We start from the raw sequence: 12,621 nt of genomic DNA, 5'->3' as shown, positions 1-12,621 counted from the left end.
CATCTCATTCCCCTCTGATCCACTCTCCATTCTGCTGCTAGAGTAATTATTTTACTGTATTTTTGAATCAAATTTTGAAGTATAGTTTACATGTCATAAGTCATTTTAAGCCTACGTAGGCTTGAGTTTTGACAGATAGAAAGAAGAACAGAATTTCTGTTACCCCCCCCCCCAAAGTTCTCGAGTGCCATTCTCTACCCCTCTGCTTCACTTCAGACAGCACTGATAGGACTTCTAGCCTGATGGACATGCAGAAACATAAACCTCACTATTCCCCCATGGCTTTCAGGATAAAATCTAGAACACTTTATGTTCTTCCTGAACTGGCCTGACCTCCGCTTACCATTACTTACCATTACCATCACTCTCCTACACTCTGCTTTTCTTCCACATGGAGCTTCTTACGACTCGGCAAGTGTGCCAGGCTCTTACCTCTCCACCCCTTTGCACATGTGTGTTGTTTTCTAAAGCCAGAGTTTCTTTTCTTTCTCTTCTTATCCCCTTCTCTACCTCGTTCATTCTTGTTCATTTTTTAGAGCTCAGCTCTATCTTTTCCATTTGTGTAAGATGGTTGCCTTCACATGTACCCCTGTAACATCTTGTACAAGCCTCTGTCATAGCCATTATCCTATTGTAGTTTGTCTGTTAACCTTGCTAGTCTTTCCTTTTAAACAGAGCTCATGGGGTGCCTAGATGGCTCACTCGGTTGTGTCTGCTTAACGGCTCAGGTCGTGATCTCAGGGTCCTGGGATTGAGCCCCACTTTGGGTTCCCTGCTCAGAGGGGAGTCTGCTTCTCCCTCTGCCCCTCCCCCTGCTTGCTTGTGCACGTTCTCTCTCTCAAATAAATAAAATCTTAAAAAATAAGAAGAATCATCATCTTAAATTCCCAAAGTGGGATACTTCAGTTACAGAATAAGGACATTTTTAATGATTCCTGGAATACAGCCAATAGCTTTTAAAAATAGTTGTATAACATGTATACTTGAGCCTTGCAAGTGTCAGCTACTTAATATTTTTAGTAGATTTAATAGTTTTAATAAGATATTTTAATATGCATTTTTGATAATTAGTTAATGTGAGGTTTTTTCCCATATTATATTTCTTCTTGTAAAAATTCTGTTTTGTTCTTTACCCATTTATCTCTTTGACTCTTGAGGTTTTTCTTAGCAATTTATTTTATTATTAATGTAGTTATTCTTTCTTATGTAAATACTGTAGGGATGTTTTGTTTTTTGTTTTTTACAAATGTATATATTGCTTTCACTGTGTAGTGTGAAGAAAACATTTTCTATTTTATTTATAGACATGGTCCCAAGAGTTCTTAAGATATTTGAAACAGGACTGGATAGCTCCAGACACAATAGTTTTTGTCTTATATTGGCATTTTCTTCAAGTTTAAAATGCCATAATTGAATGTTTACCCTTAGATAGTAACCCTTTGTCTTTAACTGTAGCCTGTAGTGATCTCTAGTTAAATAACATTTCTTGTGTATTGGCCAAATCCATTTGTTACTCAAAAAGTTTGTTTTTTGAAGTACAACCCATCCATGAGTAAATATGTAAGTAATATGTGTTGTTGGCTGGTCTCTATAAGGTCTAAAATAGCTGTCCATGAAGAACAAACAAACCAGAAACAATGAACTAAGAGAAAAGTGTAGTGAGCATTTGAATCAAGCTTGCGAAGATTAAAATAAAAATTTGACAACTGGGGTTCAGTACTGAGTAGATAGGACCTGTCAAGAGGTTCCACTGTCTCTTTAATACACATTTCTGTTGACATTTGGTGATTGCTTTGGGAAAACCATTGTAAACATTGCACGCTACAGTGGCACTCCCTCTTGGGGAGGTTATCAAATGTCCCACTAACTTTCTTTGTTTTTGGTGTTTCCTGGTGTTAATGTTGTATGTTGGTACCAATCTTGCCACAAACTACTCTTGTCAACCAGACAACTGAATAGAAATGAGGAGGCTAGCTAGAGTTTACTTCTGTCTCTGGAAATTCACTCTTTTTTTTGTAGCAAGAGGTCACCAGAGTGAGAAAGATAGTTTATAGCAGAGGTTCTTAGCCAAGGGGTCAACGTCAGAATTATTCACAGAGGTTTTGTTTTTAACTAATACTAGGCTTATCCGCTGTGGAAATTCAGTAAGTGTGGGGTGGGCCTGGGACATTTATATTTAAATAACTAAGTCCCTAACTTTTCAGGAAGGAGAAGAAGAGGGTGGTACATTGGGGGGAGGGGATGATAATGTTGAGGACAAGGTTTGTTTGTTTGTTTGCTTTTTAATTATGTTCAGTTAGCTACTGTATAGTACATAATTAGTCCTTAATGCAGTGTTCAGCGATTCATTAGTTAACGCCCAATGCTTTTGAAGTGGGTATTTTTTTTTTAAGATTATTTATTTATTTATTTGATAGAGATCACAAGTAGGCACAGAGGCAGGCAGAGAGAGAGAGAGAGAGAGAGAGGAGGAAGCAGGCTCCCCACTGAGCAGAGAGCCCGATGTGGTACTCGATCCCAGGACCCTGGGATCATGACCTGAGCAGAAGGCAGAGGCTTTAACCCACTGAGCCACCCAGGCGCCCCTGAAATGGGTATTTTATTTATTTATACTTAAACCTATAAACCAACCAGTCAACTGGTACTATTATCATAATACATTAAAATACAAAACATCTTTCCACAAATACTAGAATAATGAACAAATTAGGAGTTATAGTAAAACAACACAAGGGGCAGAGGAAACCCATGAAGCACATTATAGCTTAGCACTTCACTGTAACAACGGAGGTTATTAACAACTAAAGCCTCACAATGTCAGAAAATACAAATAATCCTTCATCACACACCTTTGTATTTTTTTTTAAGATTTTATTTATTTATTTGACAGAGAGAGATCACAAACAGGTAGAGAGGCAGGCAGAGAAAGAGGAAGAAGCAGGCTCCCCGCTGAGCAGAGAGCCCGATGTGGGGCTCAATCCCAGGACCCTGAGATCATGACCCGAGCCGAAGGCAGAAGCTTAACCCACTGAGCCACCCAAGCGCCCCACACCTTTGTGTTTTTACTTCCAATTCTTGAGATTAGATTTTAGAGCCTAAAGATATCCAAATTATCACTGCATCTAGTTATCTATAGCCAGAAGCATGCTATGTTGTGCATAGCAGCCAATGCTACTGAAACCTCTTTGATTAGACTCCATTTGTACCCCCTCAGTTGACACAGCATAGTGAGAAACAGAATATCAAGGCAGAGATGCAGGACCCTAAAAGACAGATCCTAGGAGATGAGCCCAAATTGAGATTGAATAATATACTCATCGTCACTCATCTTCAGGCTGTACGTTTAGAGTCATTTGAGAATAAATCCATTCTTTGCTGGGTGCTAAGTTACTTAGCAGTTTGCTGTATTACTCTATGGCTTCCCCAGCCGTTTCTAAGATAGACTCCACATCACTGACCAGAGTTGACTAGAACTGGATCTGGAGCTGCAGGGATTCTTCTCCACAGTTGTGGAGCTGGTTGTTCCAGGCCTGGGGACACCAGGTCTGACTGTTGCAGGGATGGTTGCTCCCTATGGAAAGGTTCTGGAAGTGTTCATCAGTTATCCCTGGTGACAGGAAGAGAAGCCTGGGTGTTCTGTATTTGCTGATCTGTCCTAAGTCATACCGTTGCTATTTGGCCAATTGTGTTTCTGGCACCTTTTACATTTCATTCTCTGTTTTTGGGACCATGTCTTAACGTGCTTGTAGCTAATGTTCGGAATTGGGAAGTCCTTGGATCTGCTGGGAGACGGAGGTATTTCTGTCTCTGAAGTTCATCATTGAGTATATGTAGTTGGATCTGAGAGAACAGGGTTCTGATCTTCCGTTTCTTGGCCAAGGCCATATCTTCCTTCTTCGCTGTTCTCGCCTCTATAGAAGTGGGTAGTAGTTTTACTCTGGGACTGGTGGAAGAATCGGGCTGTCCTGAACAAACAGATCCACGGAGGGAGGAAGAGGAGAGATGGTCTCCATGTGGGGTGTCTCAACAGATGACATTTGCAAGGACGCATGATTTTCTTCAGGCCTGTAAATCTCAGGCATTGGAGAAGAGTCCCTAGAATTGGGTGCTTCAGGGCAAGGCAGACATTGGGGCTGAGCTGGATCCATACTCCTATTACTGAGTTGAGGGTAGAGGGAAGAAAAAACTAAGAGTGAGATTGTTTGTTTTAAGATTTTATTTATTTTATTATTAGAGAGACAGAGAGAGAGAGAGAGAAGGCAGAGGGGCAGAGGGAGAGGGAGAGAATCTCAGTCTCTGCTTACTTCAGAGCTTGCCATGGGACTTAATGCTACAACCCAAGATCACTATCTGAGCTGAAATCAAGAGGGTTCGCCCAGCAGACTGAGCCACCTTGGCATCCAAAGAGTGAGATTGTAAGAAAGGCCCTGGGTTTGTGTATCTAGGTGGGAGAGCTTAGAGAAGTAGGAAGATCTCCAGATGTAAGAATATCAGACAGGATGAGGTGGGTCACCACTGCAATAGCGAGAGCCAGCCAGCCCAGTCTAGCAAAAGGTCGAAGACCGTTGTTTTTCTTTTTCCTAATTGAGGTACTTACATAACAAAGAATCTACCCATTTTCAGTGTGTGACTCAGTGATTTTTAATAAATTTTACCAAGCTGAACAATCATCACCATAACGCAGTTGTAGAACATGGTCATTACCCCAGTTAGATTCCCTTTTGCCAGTTTGCAGTTAATCTTCATTCCTGCCCCAGGTTCCAGGCAACAATTAATCTACTTTTTGACTCTCTAGATTTGTCTTTCTGGGCATGTCATTTAAATGGAATCCATACAATATGTGGTCTTTCAAGTCTCTTAAGTAGCCTCATGTTTTCAAAGTTCATCCATGTTGTAGCGTGAATCATCACTTCATTTTGTTTTATTGCCAAGAATATTCTGTTGTATGGATATACCATGTTTTGTTTATCCATTCACCAGATGATAGACCTTTGGTTACTGAATAATGCTGCTATGAATACTTGTGCAAGTCCCTAAGTGGATATGCTTCTCTTGGATAGACACCTGGGAATGGAATTGCTGAGTGTATGGTAAATTTATGTTTAACCTTTTGAGCAACTATTGAGCCATTTACCAAAGTGGTTGCACCATTTTACATTCCCGTTGGCAATCTAAGAGTGTTCTTGTTTCTCTGCATTCTTGGCATCATTTGCTATTGTCTGTTTCATTAACTACAGCCATTCTGCTGGGTATGAGAGGGTATCTCATTATGGTTTAATTTGTATTTCCCTGATGACTAATGGTGTTAAGGATCTTTTCAAGTGCTTATTCTGGTATCTTCTTGGAGAAATGTCCAAATTTTTTGCCTATATATTTTTTTCTATTGTTTATCTTATTAAGTTATAAAAATTTTTCGTATTCTAAATACAAGTCCTTTATCAGATACGTGATTTGCGTATTTTTCTCCAATGGTGTATTTTAAAACACAAAAAGTTTTTAATTTTGAGTGACTCCGGTTTATCAACTTTTTCTTTTATGGATGGAGAATCGGATTTTAATTTCTACTGATGTGTGAAAACATGGTGGTCTGCTTATGCACTAAAGCATTTACTCTGTTCTCCAGCCTCCGGGGTCCTATAGACCACCCCCTCCTATGGGTAAACCACCAGGTTCGATTATAAGGCCTTCTGCTCCACCAGTAAGATCATCTGTTCCTGTGACCAGGCCGCCTATCCCAATACCACCACCACCGCCACCACCTCCTCCACCTCCACCTCCTCCTCCAGTAATAAAGCCACAGACTTCAGCTGTGGAACAGGAACGCTGGGATGAAGATTCTTTCTATGGTCTCTGGGATACAAATGATGAACAAGGACTGAATTCAGAATTTAAACCAGAAACTGGAACAATTCCACCTGCTCCAGTATTACCACCTCCACATGTTCACCCTTCTATCCCCCCTCCTGGCCCATTGCCTATGGGTATGCCACCAATGTCCAAGCCACCGCCAGTGCAGCAGACTGTTGATTATGGCCATGGCCGAGGTAAGTGATGGTGACAAGTCTGTATTTGAGATTCTTAAGAAGTTGTTAGCTTCACCTTTGTCTTCTTTAACCTTCATTCTTACAGTGTTTTTTCCCTGATTTGGTTCACCAGATATGTCCACTAATAAAGTTGAGCAGATACCCTATGGAGAAAGAATAACTTTGCGCCCAGATCCACTACCTGAAAGATCAACTTTTGAGACAGGTAGGAGTCAGAGAGATCAGTAGTTTTTTCTTTATTAACGTATAATGTGTTATTTGTTTCAGGGGTACAGGTCTGTGACTCATCAGTCGTGCATAATACACAGTGCTCACCACAACACATATCCTCCCCAGTGTCCCATCACCTTGCCACCCCATCCCTCCCGCCACCCCCCTCCTCCAGTGAGCCTCAGTTTGTTTCCTGTGATTAAGAGTCTCTTATGGTTTGTCTCTCTCTCTGGTTTTATCTGGTTTCATTTTTTTCCTCTTCCTATGATCCTCTGCCTTGTTTCTCAAATTCCATATATCAGTGAGATCATCTGATAATTGTCTTTCTCTGATCGACTTATCTCGGTTAGCATAGTGCCCTCTAGTTCTGTCCACATTGTTGCAAATGGTAGGACTTCATTTTTTGATGGCTCCATAATATTCCATTGTATATATATATACCACATCTTCTTTATGCAATCATCTGTCAGTGGACCTCTGGGCTCTTTCCATAGTTTGGCTGTTGTGGACATTGCTGTTATAAACATTGGGGTACAGGTGCCCCTTTGGATCACTACATTTGTATCTTTGGGGTAAATACTGAGTAGTGCAATTGCTGGGTCATAGAGTCATTCTCTTTTCATTTTTTTGAGGAACCTCCATACTGTTTTCCAGAGTGGCTGCACCAGCTTGCATTCCCACCAGAAGTGTAGGAGGGTTTCCCTTTCTCCAAATCCTCAAAAACATCTGTTGTTTCCTGACTTGTTAATTTTAGCCATTCTGACTGGTGAGAGGTGGTTTGAGAGATCAATATTCTTTTTTTTTTTTTAAAGATTTTATTTATTTATTTGACAGACAGAGATCACAAGTAGGCAGAGAGGTAGGCAGAGAGAGAGAGAGAGAGGGAAGCAGGCTTCCTGCAGAGCAGAGAGCCCGATGCGGGGCTCGATCCCAGGACCCTGAGATCATGACCCGAGCTGAAGGCAGCAGCCCAAACCACTGAGCCACCCAGGCGCCCCGAGAGATCAATATTCTTAAATCAAAATTCCTAATTACATGTGATTTTCCTTTTGGTAAATTATCTGGGTCTCCCTTCCATATAGTTAAAAGATTCATAAGTTGAATTTAGAATCATAATTTATACCAGTTCTATAGTTAAATTTGCACCTTTCTGCTTTTATTTCAGAAAAGGGGATGTAGCTCTTACCGTGTACTAATTGTTTTCATAGAGCACACAGGCCAACGTGACCGTTATGATAGAGACAGAGACCGTGAGCCGTATTTTGATCGTCAGAGTAATGTCATGGCAGATCATCGAGATTTCAAAAGGGATCGGGAGACACACAGAGACCGAGACCGAGATCGGGGTGTGATTGACTATGACCGGGATCGATTTGATAGAGAACGCCGACCTCGAGATGATAGGTATGTTATGAAAAATATCTTTTTGCCAGGTGTACAAATTATCATAGACTTAAGTTCAGCAAAAGTCATTGTATCTAAAGGAAATTCAGTAAATGATGTGTTCTTCTTGTACATACATATGTATAATTTGGAAAGGTATGAGCAGTTCCAGACTATGTACGTAGTCTCTTTAAACTTGGTGAGCTTGAATTCCAGAGAATTGAATGGGAGATGGAGATAGCTAGTAAGGCAAAGAAATAATATTGTTAGTAAAGGTGTAGTCATTACCTAAGTAGTAGGCAAACAGTGTATTTTTGCAATTCATGAGCTCTTTAGATGTGTATATGCAAGGCAGATCTAAATGGAAAAGCAAAATAAAAATGAAAATGTTGACTGTATAGTAGCTATACATGGAGAAAATTGGGCAGATAGTAAATATTGCATTGTAAGACAGAGACCTCCAATTTTTTTTTTTTATTTTCTAAAGCACTTCCTGTTGCATCTTACAGGACTCAGTCATATCGAGACAAAAAAGACCATTCCTCATCCAGAAGAGGGGGATTTGATAGGCCATCCTATGACCGGAAGTCTGACCGACCAGCCTACGAAGGTCCATCCATGTTTGGAGGTATGTTTGGAGGATGTTGAGAATGCAAATCAGTGGAGATGTTTCTGTATCCAAATCAGCTATGGATATAAACTTTCAGAGTAAAATGTACTCACAGATTTTTCAGAGATGGCAACATTATTATCAAAAGTAGCAGTGTAGAGGGCCTGGGTGGCAGAGCGGCTTAAAGCCTCTGCCATTGGCTCAGTTCATGATCTCAGGGTCCTGGGATCGAGTCCCGCATCGGGCTCTCTTTTTGCTAAATTTAATGCAAACAAAGATGATTTCAGTATTTTTCAGGACATTCTGTTTGCCTGAAATCGTACCTGAATCTTTTTATTTTCTTGATTTTAATAGATTTATGTTTCTGTAGACTTTCTCTCATTAAGGTTAAAAATGGCCCCCCAAAAATCATGAATAATATTACCTTAGCATGAGTGAAGAGAGTTAAAATTTAAAATAATGACCACATAAATAGTAATTTTGTTCAACTGCTGGAATCCTAGGAGAACGAAGAACTTACCCAGAGGAGCGAATGCCCCTGCCAGCTCCTTCACTAAGCCACCAGCCACCTCCAGCTCCACGGGTTGAGAAGAAACCCGAATCTAAGAACGTGGATGATATTTTGAAACCCCCTGGCCGAGAAAGCCGACCTGAGCGAGTGAGTCCTATGTAGTTGACTTTTTTGTCAATCAGAGGCTGATAGGAGATCTTTTTAATATCCTGAGGAGAGGGGTGCCTGGGTGGCTCAGTGGGTTAAAACAGCTCGGGTCATCATCCTGGAGGCCTGGGATCGAGCCCCCACATCTGGCTCTCTGCATGGCAGGGAGCCTGCTTCCCCTTCTCTCTCTCTCTCTGCCTGCTTCTCTGCCTACTTGTGATCTCTCTCTGTCAAATAAATAAATAAAATCTAAAAAAAAAAAATTAAAAAATATCCTGAGTTAGAATTTCTCTATTTTTCTGTGACAGGGTAATACCAGAGTCAAGGCATCTTACCATCTCCAAGTCATTATATAATCTCAAATTGCTTACCCTATAGAATTTAGGAAATTAGAGATTAATTGCGTGGCAGAAAAACATGTTGAAAACTTCAGAAAACAGTTCATAAGAGGTCCATTCATTGCTCTGTTATTTTGAAGAGGGGGAAAGTGGATTTGGTTTTATGGCATGTGAAACAAAAAGAGGGAGAATTAGGAGACTTGATTTGCTTGGGCTTGTTTTCCTAGTGACCTCCAAATGTGTGTTTTTTTTTTTTTCCAGTTAGTTAACAGTGTTATATTAGTTTCAGGTGTACAATATAGTGATTCAACACGTCCATACGTCACCTGGTGCTTATCAGGACAAGGGCACTCCTTAATCCCCACCCCTGTTTAACCCATCCGCTCACCCCTCTCCCCTCTAGTAACCATCAGTTTGTCCTCTTAAGAGTCTGTATCTTGATTTGTTTCTCTCTCTCTCCCTCTTTTTTTCCCTTTGCTCATTTGTTTCTTAAATTCTACATGTAAGTAAAATGATATGGTATTTGTCTTTCTCTGACTGACTTAATTTCACTTAGCATTGTGCTCTTTCCGTCCATGTCATTGCAAATGGCAAGATTTCTTCTTTTTATGCCTAGATAATATTCTATTATATATACACCACATCTTCTTTGTCCAGATGGATATTTGGGCTGCTTCTATATCTTGACTATTGAAAATAATGCTGCTGTAAAGATAGGAGTGCATGTATGCCTTTGAATTAGTGTTTTTGTATTCTTTGGGTAAATAACCCAGTAGTGCCGTTGCCAGATCAGGGGGTAGTTGTATTTTTAACTTTTGAGGAACCTCCATGCTGTTTTCCACAGCGCCGCACCAGTTTGCATCCCTACCAACAGTGCACAAGGGTTCCTTTTTCTCCACATCCTTGCCAACACCTGCTATGTCTTATGTTGTTGATTTTAGCCATTCTGACAGGTGTCAAATGTATACATTCTTAAATTTATATTGCAAAATAGTTAGATTCTATTTCAGTAAACTGCTACTAGAGATTTCCATCAGATGTTTTGACTACATAAATCATTGTCATAAAATCTATTTCATCTATTTTTAGTATAGCTATCCTAGCTTTCCTGTGGTTGCTTATTTGCATGATTTATCTTTTCCATCCTTTTATTTTCAGTCTATTTGTCTTTGAATCTGAAGTAGGTCTCTATTAGACAGCACAGCATATAGTTGGATCACATTTTTTAATGCGGTCTAACAACTTCTGTCTTTTAATTGGATTGTTTAAGCCACTCACATTTTAATATTGTTATTGATATAGTTAGTTTAATTCCATTCTGGGGTTTCCAGTTGTATAGAAATACAACTGACTTTTAGATATTGATCTTATTTTATATATTGATCCTGCAACATTGCTAAACTCCATTTCTTCTAACTAATTTTTAGTGGATTCCCTAGGATTTTCTATATATGAGATCATGTCATCTGCAGATAGCGAGGGTTTTACTTCTTCCTTTCCAATCCAAATGCCTTTTAATTTTTTTCTTTTCTTGCTTACCTCCAGTACAGTATTGAATAGATGTGATAAGAGTAGACATCCTTATTTACTCTTGATCTTAGAGAGAAAGCTTTCAGTATTTCACCATGAAGTGTGATGTGAGCTGTGGGTTTTGAGTAGATGCCATTTATTAGGTTGAAGAGATTCCCTTCCATTCCTAGTGTGTTGAATGTTTTTATCATGAAATGATGTTGGATTTTGTTGAATGCTTTTCCTGCATCAAATGAGATTTTTGTGATTTTTATTTTTTAATGTGTGTGATTTTATTCTTTTGTATGTGATTTTTGGGGAGTTGTTTTTTGTTTGTTTTCTCTATTGATAATGATGTATTGATTACAGTGATTGGTTTTTGGATGTTAATTTGCATCCCTGGGATAAATCCCATTTAGTCATGGTGTATAATTCTTTTTACATGTTGCTGGACTCCTTTTGCCAGTATTTCATTGGGGATTTTTGCATCCGTATTCATAAGAGATAATCTATAGTTTTCTTGTGATGTTTGGTTTTAGAGTATCTGCTTGATTTGAATTGCTGGCCTTATAAAATGAGTAGAGAGTTGTTCCTTCCTCTTCTATTTTTTGGAAGAGCTTGTAAAGAGTTCTTTAAATATTTGTTGGAATTTAGTGATGAAATTATGTGGACCTTTGAGTTTTTCTTTGCAGGTAGTTTTCTTTTTCTTTCTTTCTTTCTTTTTTTTTTTATTGTGTTATGTTAGTCACCATACAGTACATCAGCAGGTAGTTTTCAATTACTAATTTAATCTCTTCACTTGTCATTGGCATATTCAGATTGTCTATTTTTTTCTTGAGTCATTTTCAGTTGTTTGTGTCTTTCGAGGGATTCGCCCATTTCACCTAAGGTGTCTAATTTGTTTGTATACAACCGTTGGTAGTATTCCTTTAAACAATTTTTTATTTCTGTAAAGTTGCCAGTTGTGTTTCATCCTTCATTTCTGATTCTATTAATTTGAGTCTTTTCTCTTTTTTCTTAGTTAGTCTAGCTAAAGGTTTGTCAATTTTGTTGATCTTTTCAAGAACCAGCTTTTGGTTCTATTGATTTTTCTTTATTGTTTTTCAGTTGTCTATTTTATTGACTTCTCTAATATTATTTCCTTCTTTCTACTTGCTTCAGGTTTGGTTTGTTTTTCTTTTTCCAATGTCTGAAGGTGAAGGTTAGGTTATCAATCTGAGATCTTTCTTCTTCATATAGGTGTTTATGGCTATAAACTTCCTTTTGAGCACTGCTGTAGCTGCGTCCCATAAGTTTTGGTATTTTTATTTATCTCAAAGTATTTTCTGTTGTTTAAATTCCTTCCTTGACCCATTGGTTATTTGGGAGTGTGGTGTTTAATTTTCACATACTTGTGGATTTTTCAAAATTTTCCTTCTATTAATTTCTAATTTCATTCCATTGTGGTCAGAGACATACTTTATATTATTTCTGTCCTTTCAAATGTATTAAGGTTTGTTTCATGGCCTATCATATGCTGTATCCTGGAGAACGGTATGTCACTTAACTATAAGACATCATTGTAAAAAAATCTTCTCTGAGTGATTTTTTTTGGTTTTTTATTATGTTTCAGATTGTTGTTATAATGAGAGGATTGCCTGGCAGTGGAAAGACACATGTTGCAAAACTTATTCGAGTGAGTATGGGAAAGCCAAAAAATCCATTGCTTTTGTTCCTTCTTGTATGATATTGATACTGGTCTTTCCTATTTGATTCATTCGTATTGGCCCATGGGGGAGATGCTGTCCCATAAACATTTTGTTCCACTTAAGTAAATATTTTTGCCTTTGCTGGATTTGAAACCACCAGAAGATTGCATGTTATGTAGCT

General features: G+C 38.9%; 1 protein-coding gene and 1 pseudogene across 4 annotated transcripts in view; one reads left to right on the top strand and one right to left on the bottom strand.

Moving 5' to 3' along the window:
* Positions 1-12,621, top strand: part of YLPM1 (YLP motif containing 1) — a 77,594-nt gene that overhangs the window by 35,546 nt on the left and 29,427 nt on the right. For all 4 annotated transcript variants that reach the window (XR_006604395.1, XM_004739259.3, XM_004739258.3 and 1 more), the window contains 6 exons: positions 5,624-6,044; positions 6,157-6,249; positions 7,463-7,658; positions 8,147-8,265; positions 8,751-8,905; positions 12,365-12,427. Coding sequence is in view for 3 of the 4 variants with exons in the window: in XM_004739259.3 (XP_004739316.2) it covers positions 5,624-6,044; positions 6,157-6,249; positions 7,463-7,658; positions 8,147-8,265; positions 8,751-8,905; positions 12,365-12,427 (1,047 nt within the window). In the remaining variant the exon portion in view is untranslated. The remainder of the gene's footprint in view (positions 1-5,623; positions 6,045-6,156; positions 6,250-7,462; positions 7,659-8,146; positions 8,266-8,750; positions 8,906-12,364; positions 12,428-12,621) is intronic.
* LOC106006247 lies at positions 3,321-4,148 on the bottom strand (annotated as a pseudogene).

The sequence above is a fragment of the Mustela putorius genome, unplaced genomic scaffold, assembly GCF_011764305.1.
Source record: "Mustela putorius furo isolate JIRA1106 unplaced genomic scaffold, ASM1176430v1.1 tig00000129_pilon_pilon_pilon, whole genome shotgun sequence".
Taxonomy (NCBI): Eukaryota; Metazoa; Chordata; class Mammalia; order Carnivora; family Mustelidae; genus Mustela; species Mustela putorius.
This window is presented reverse-complemented; position numbering and strand designations above follow the sequence as displayed.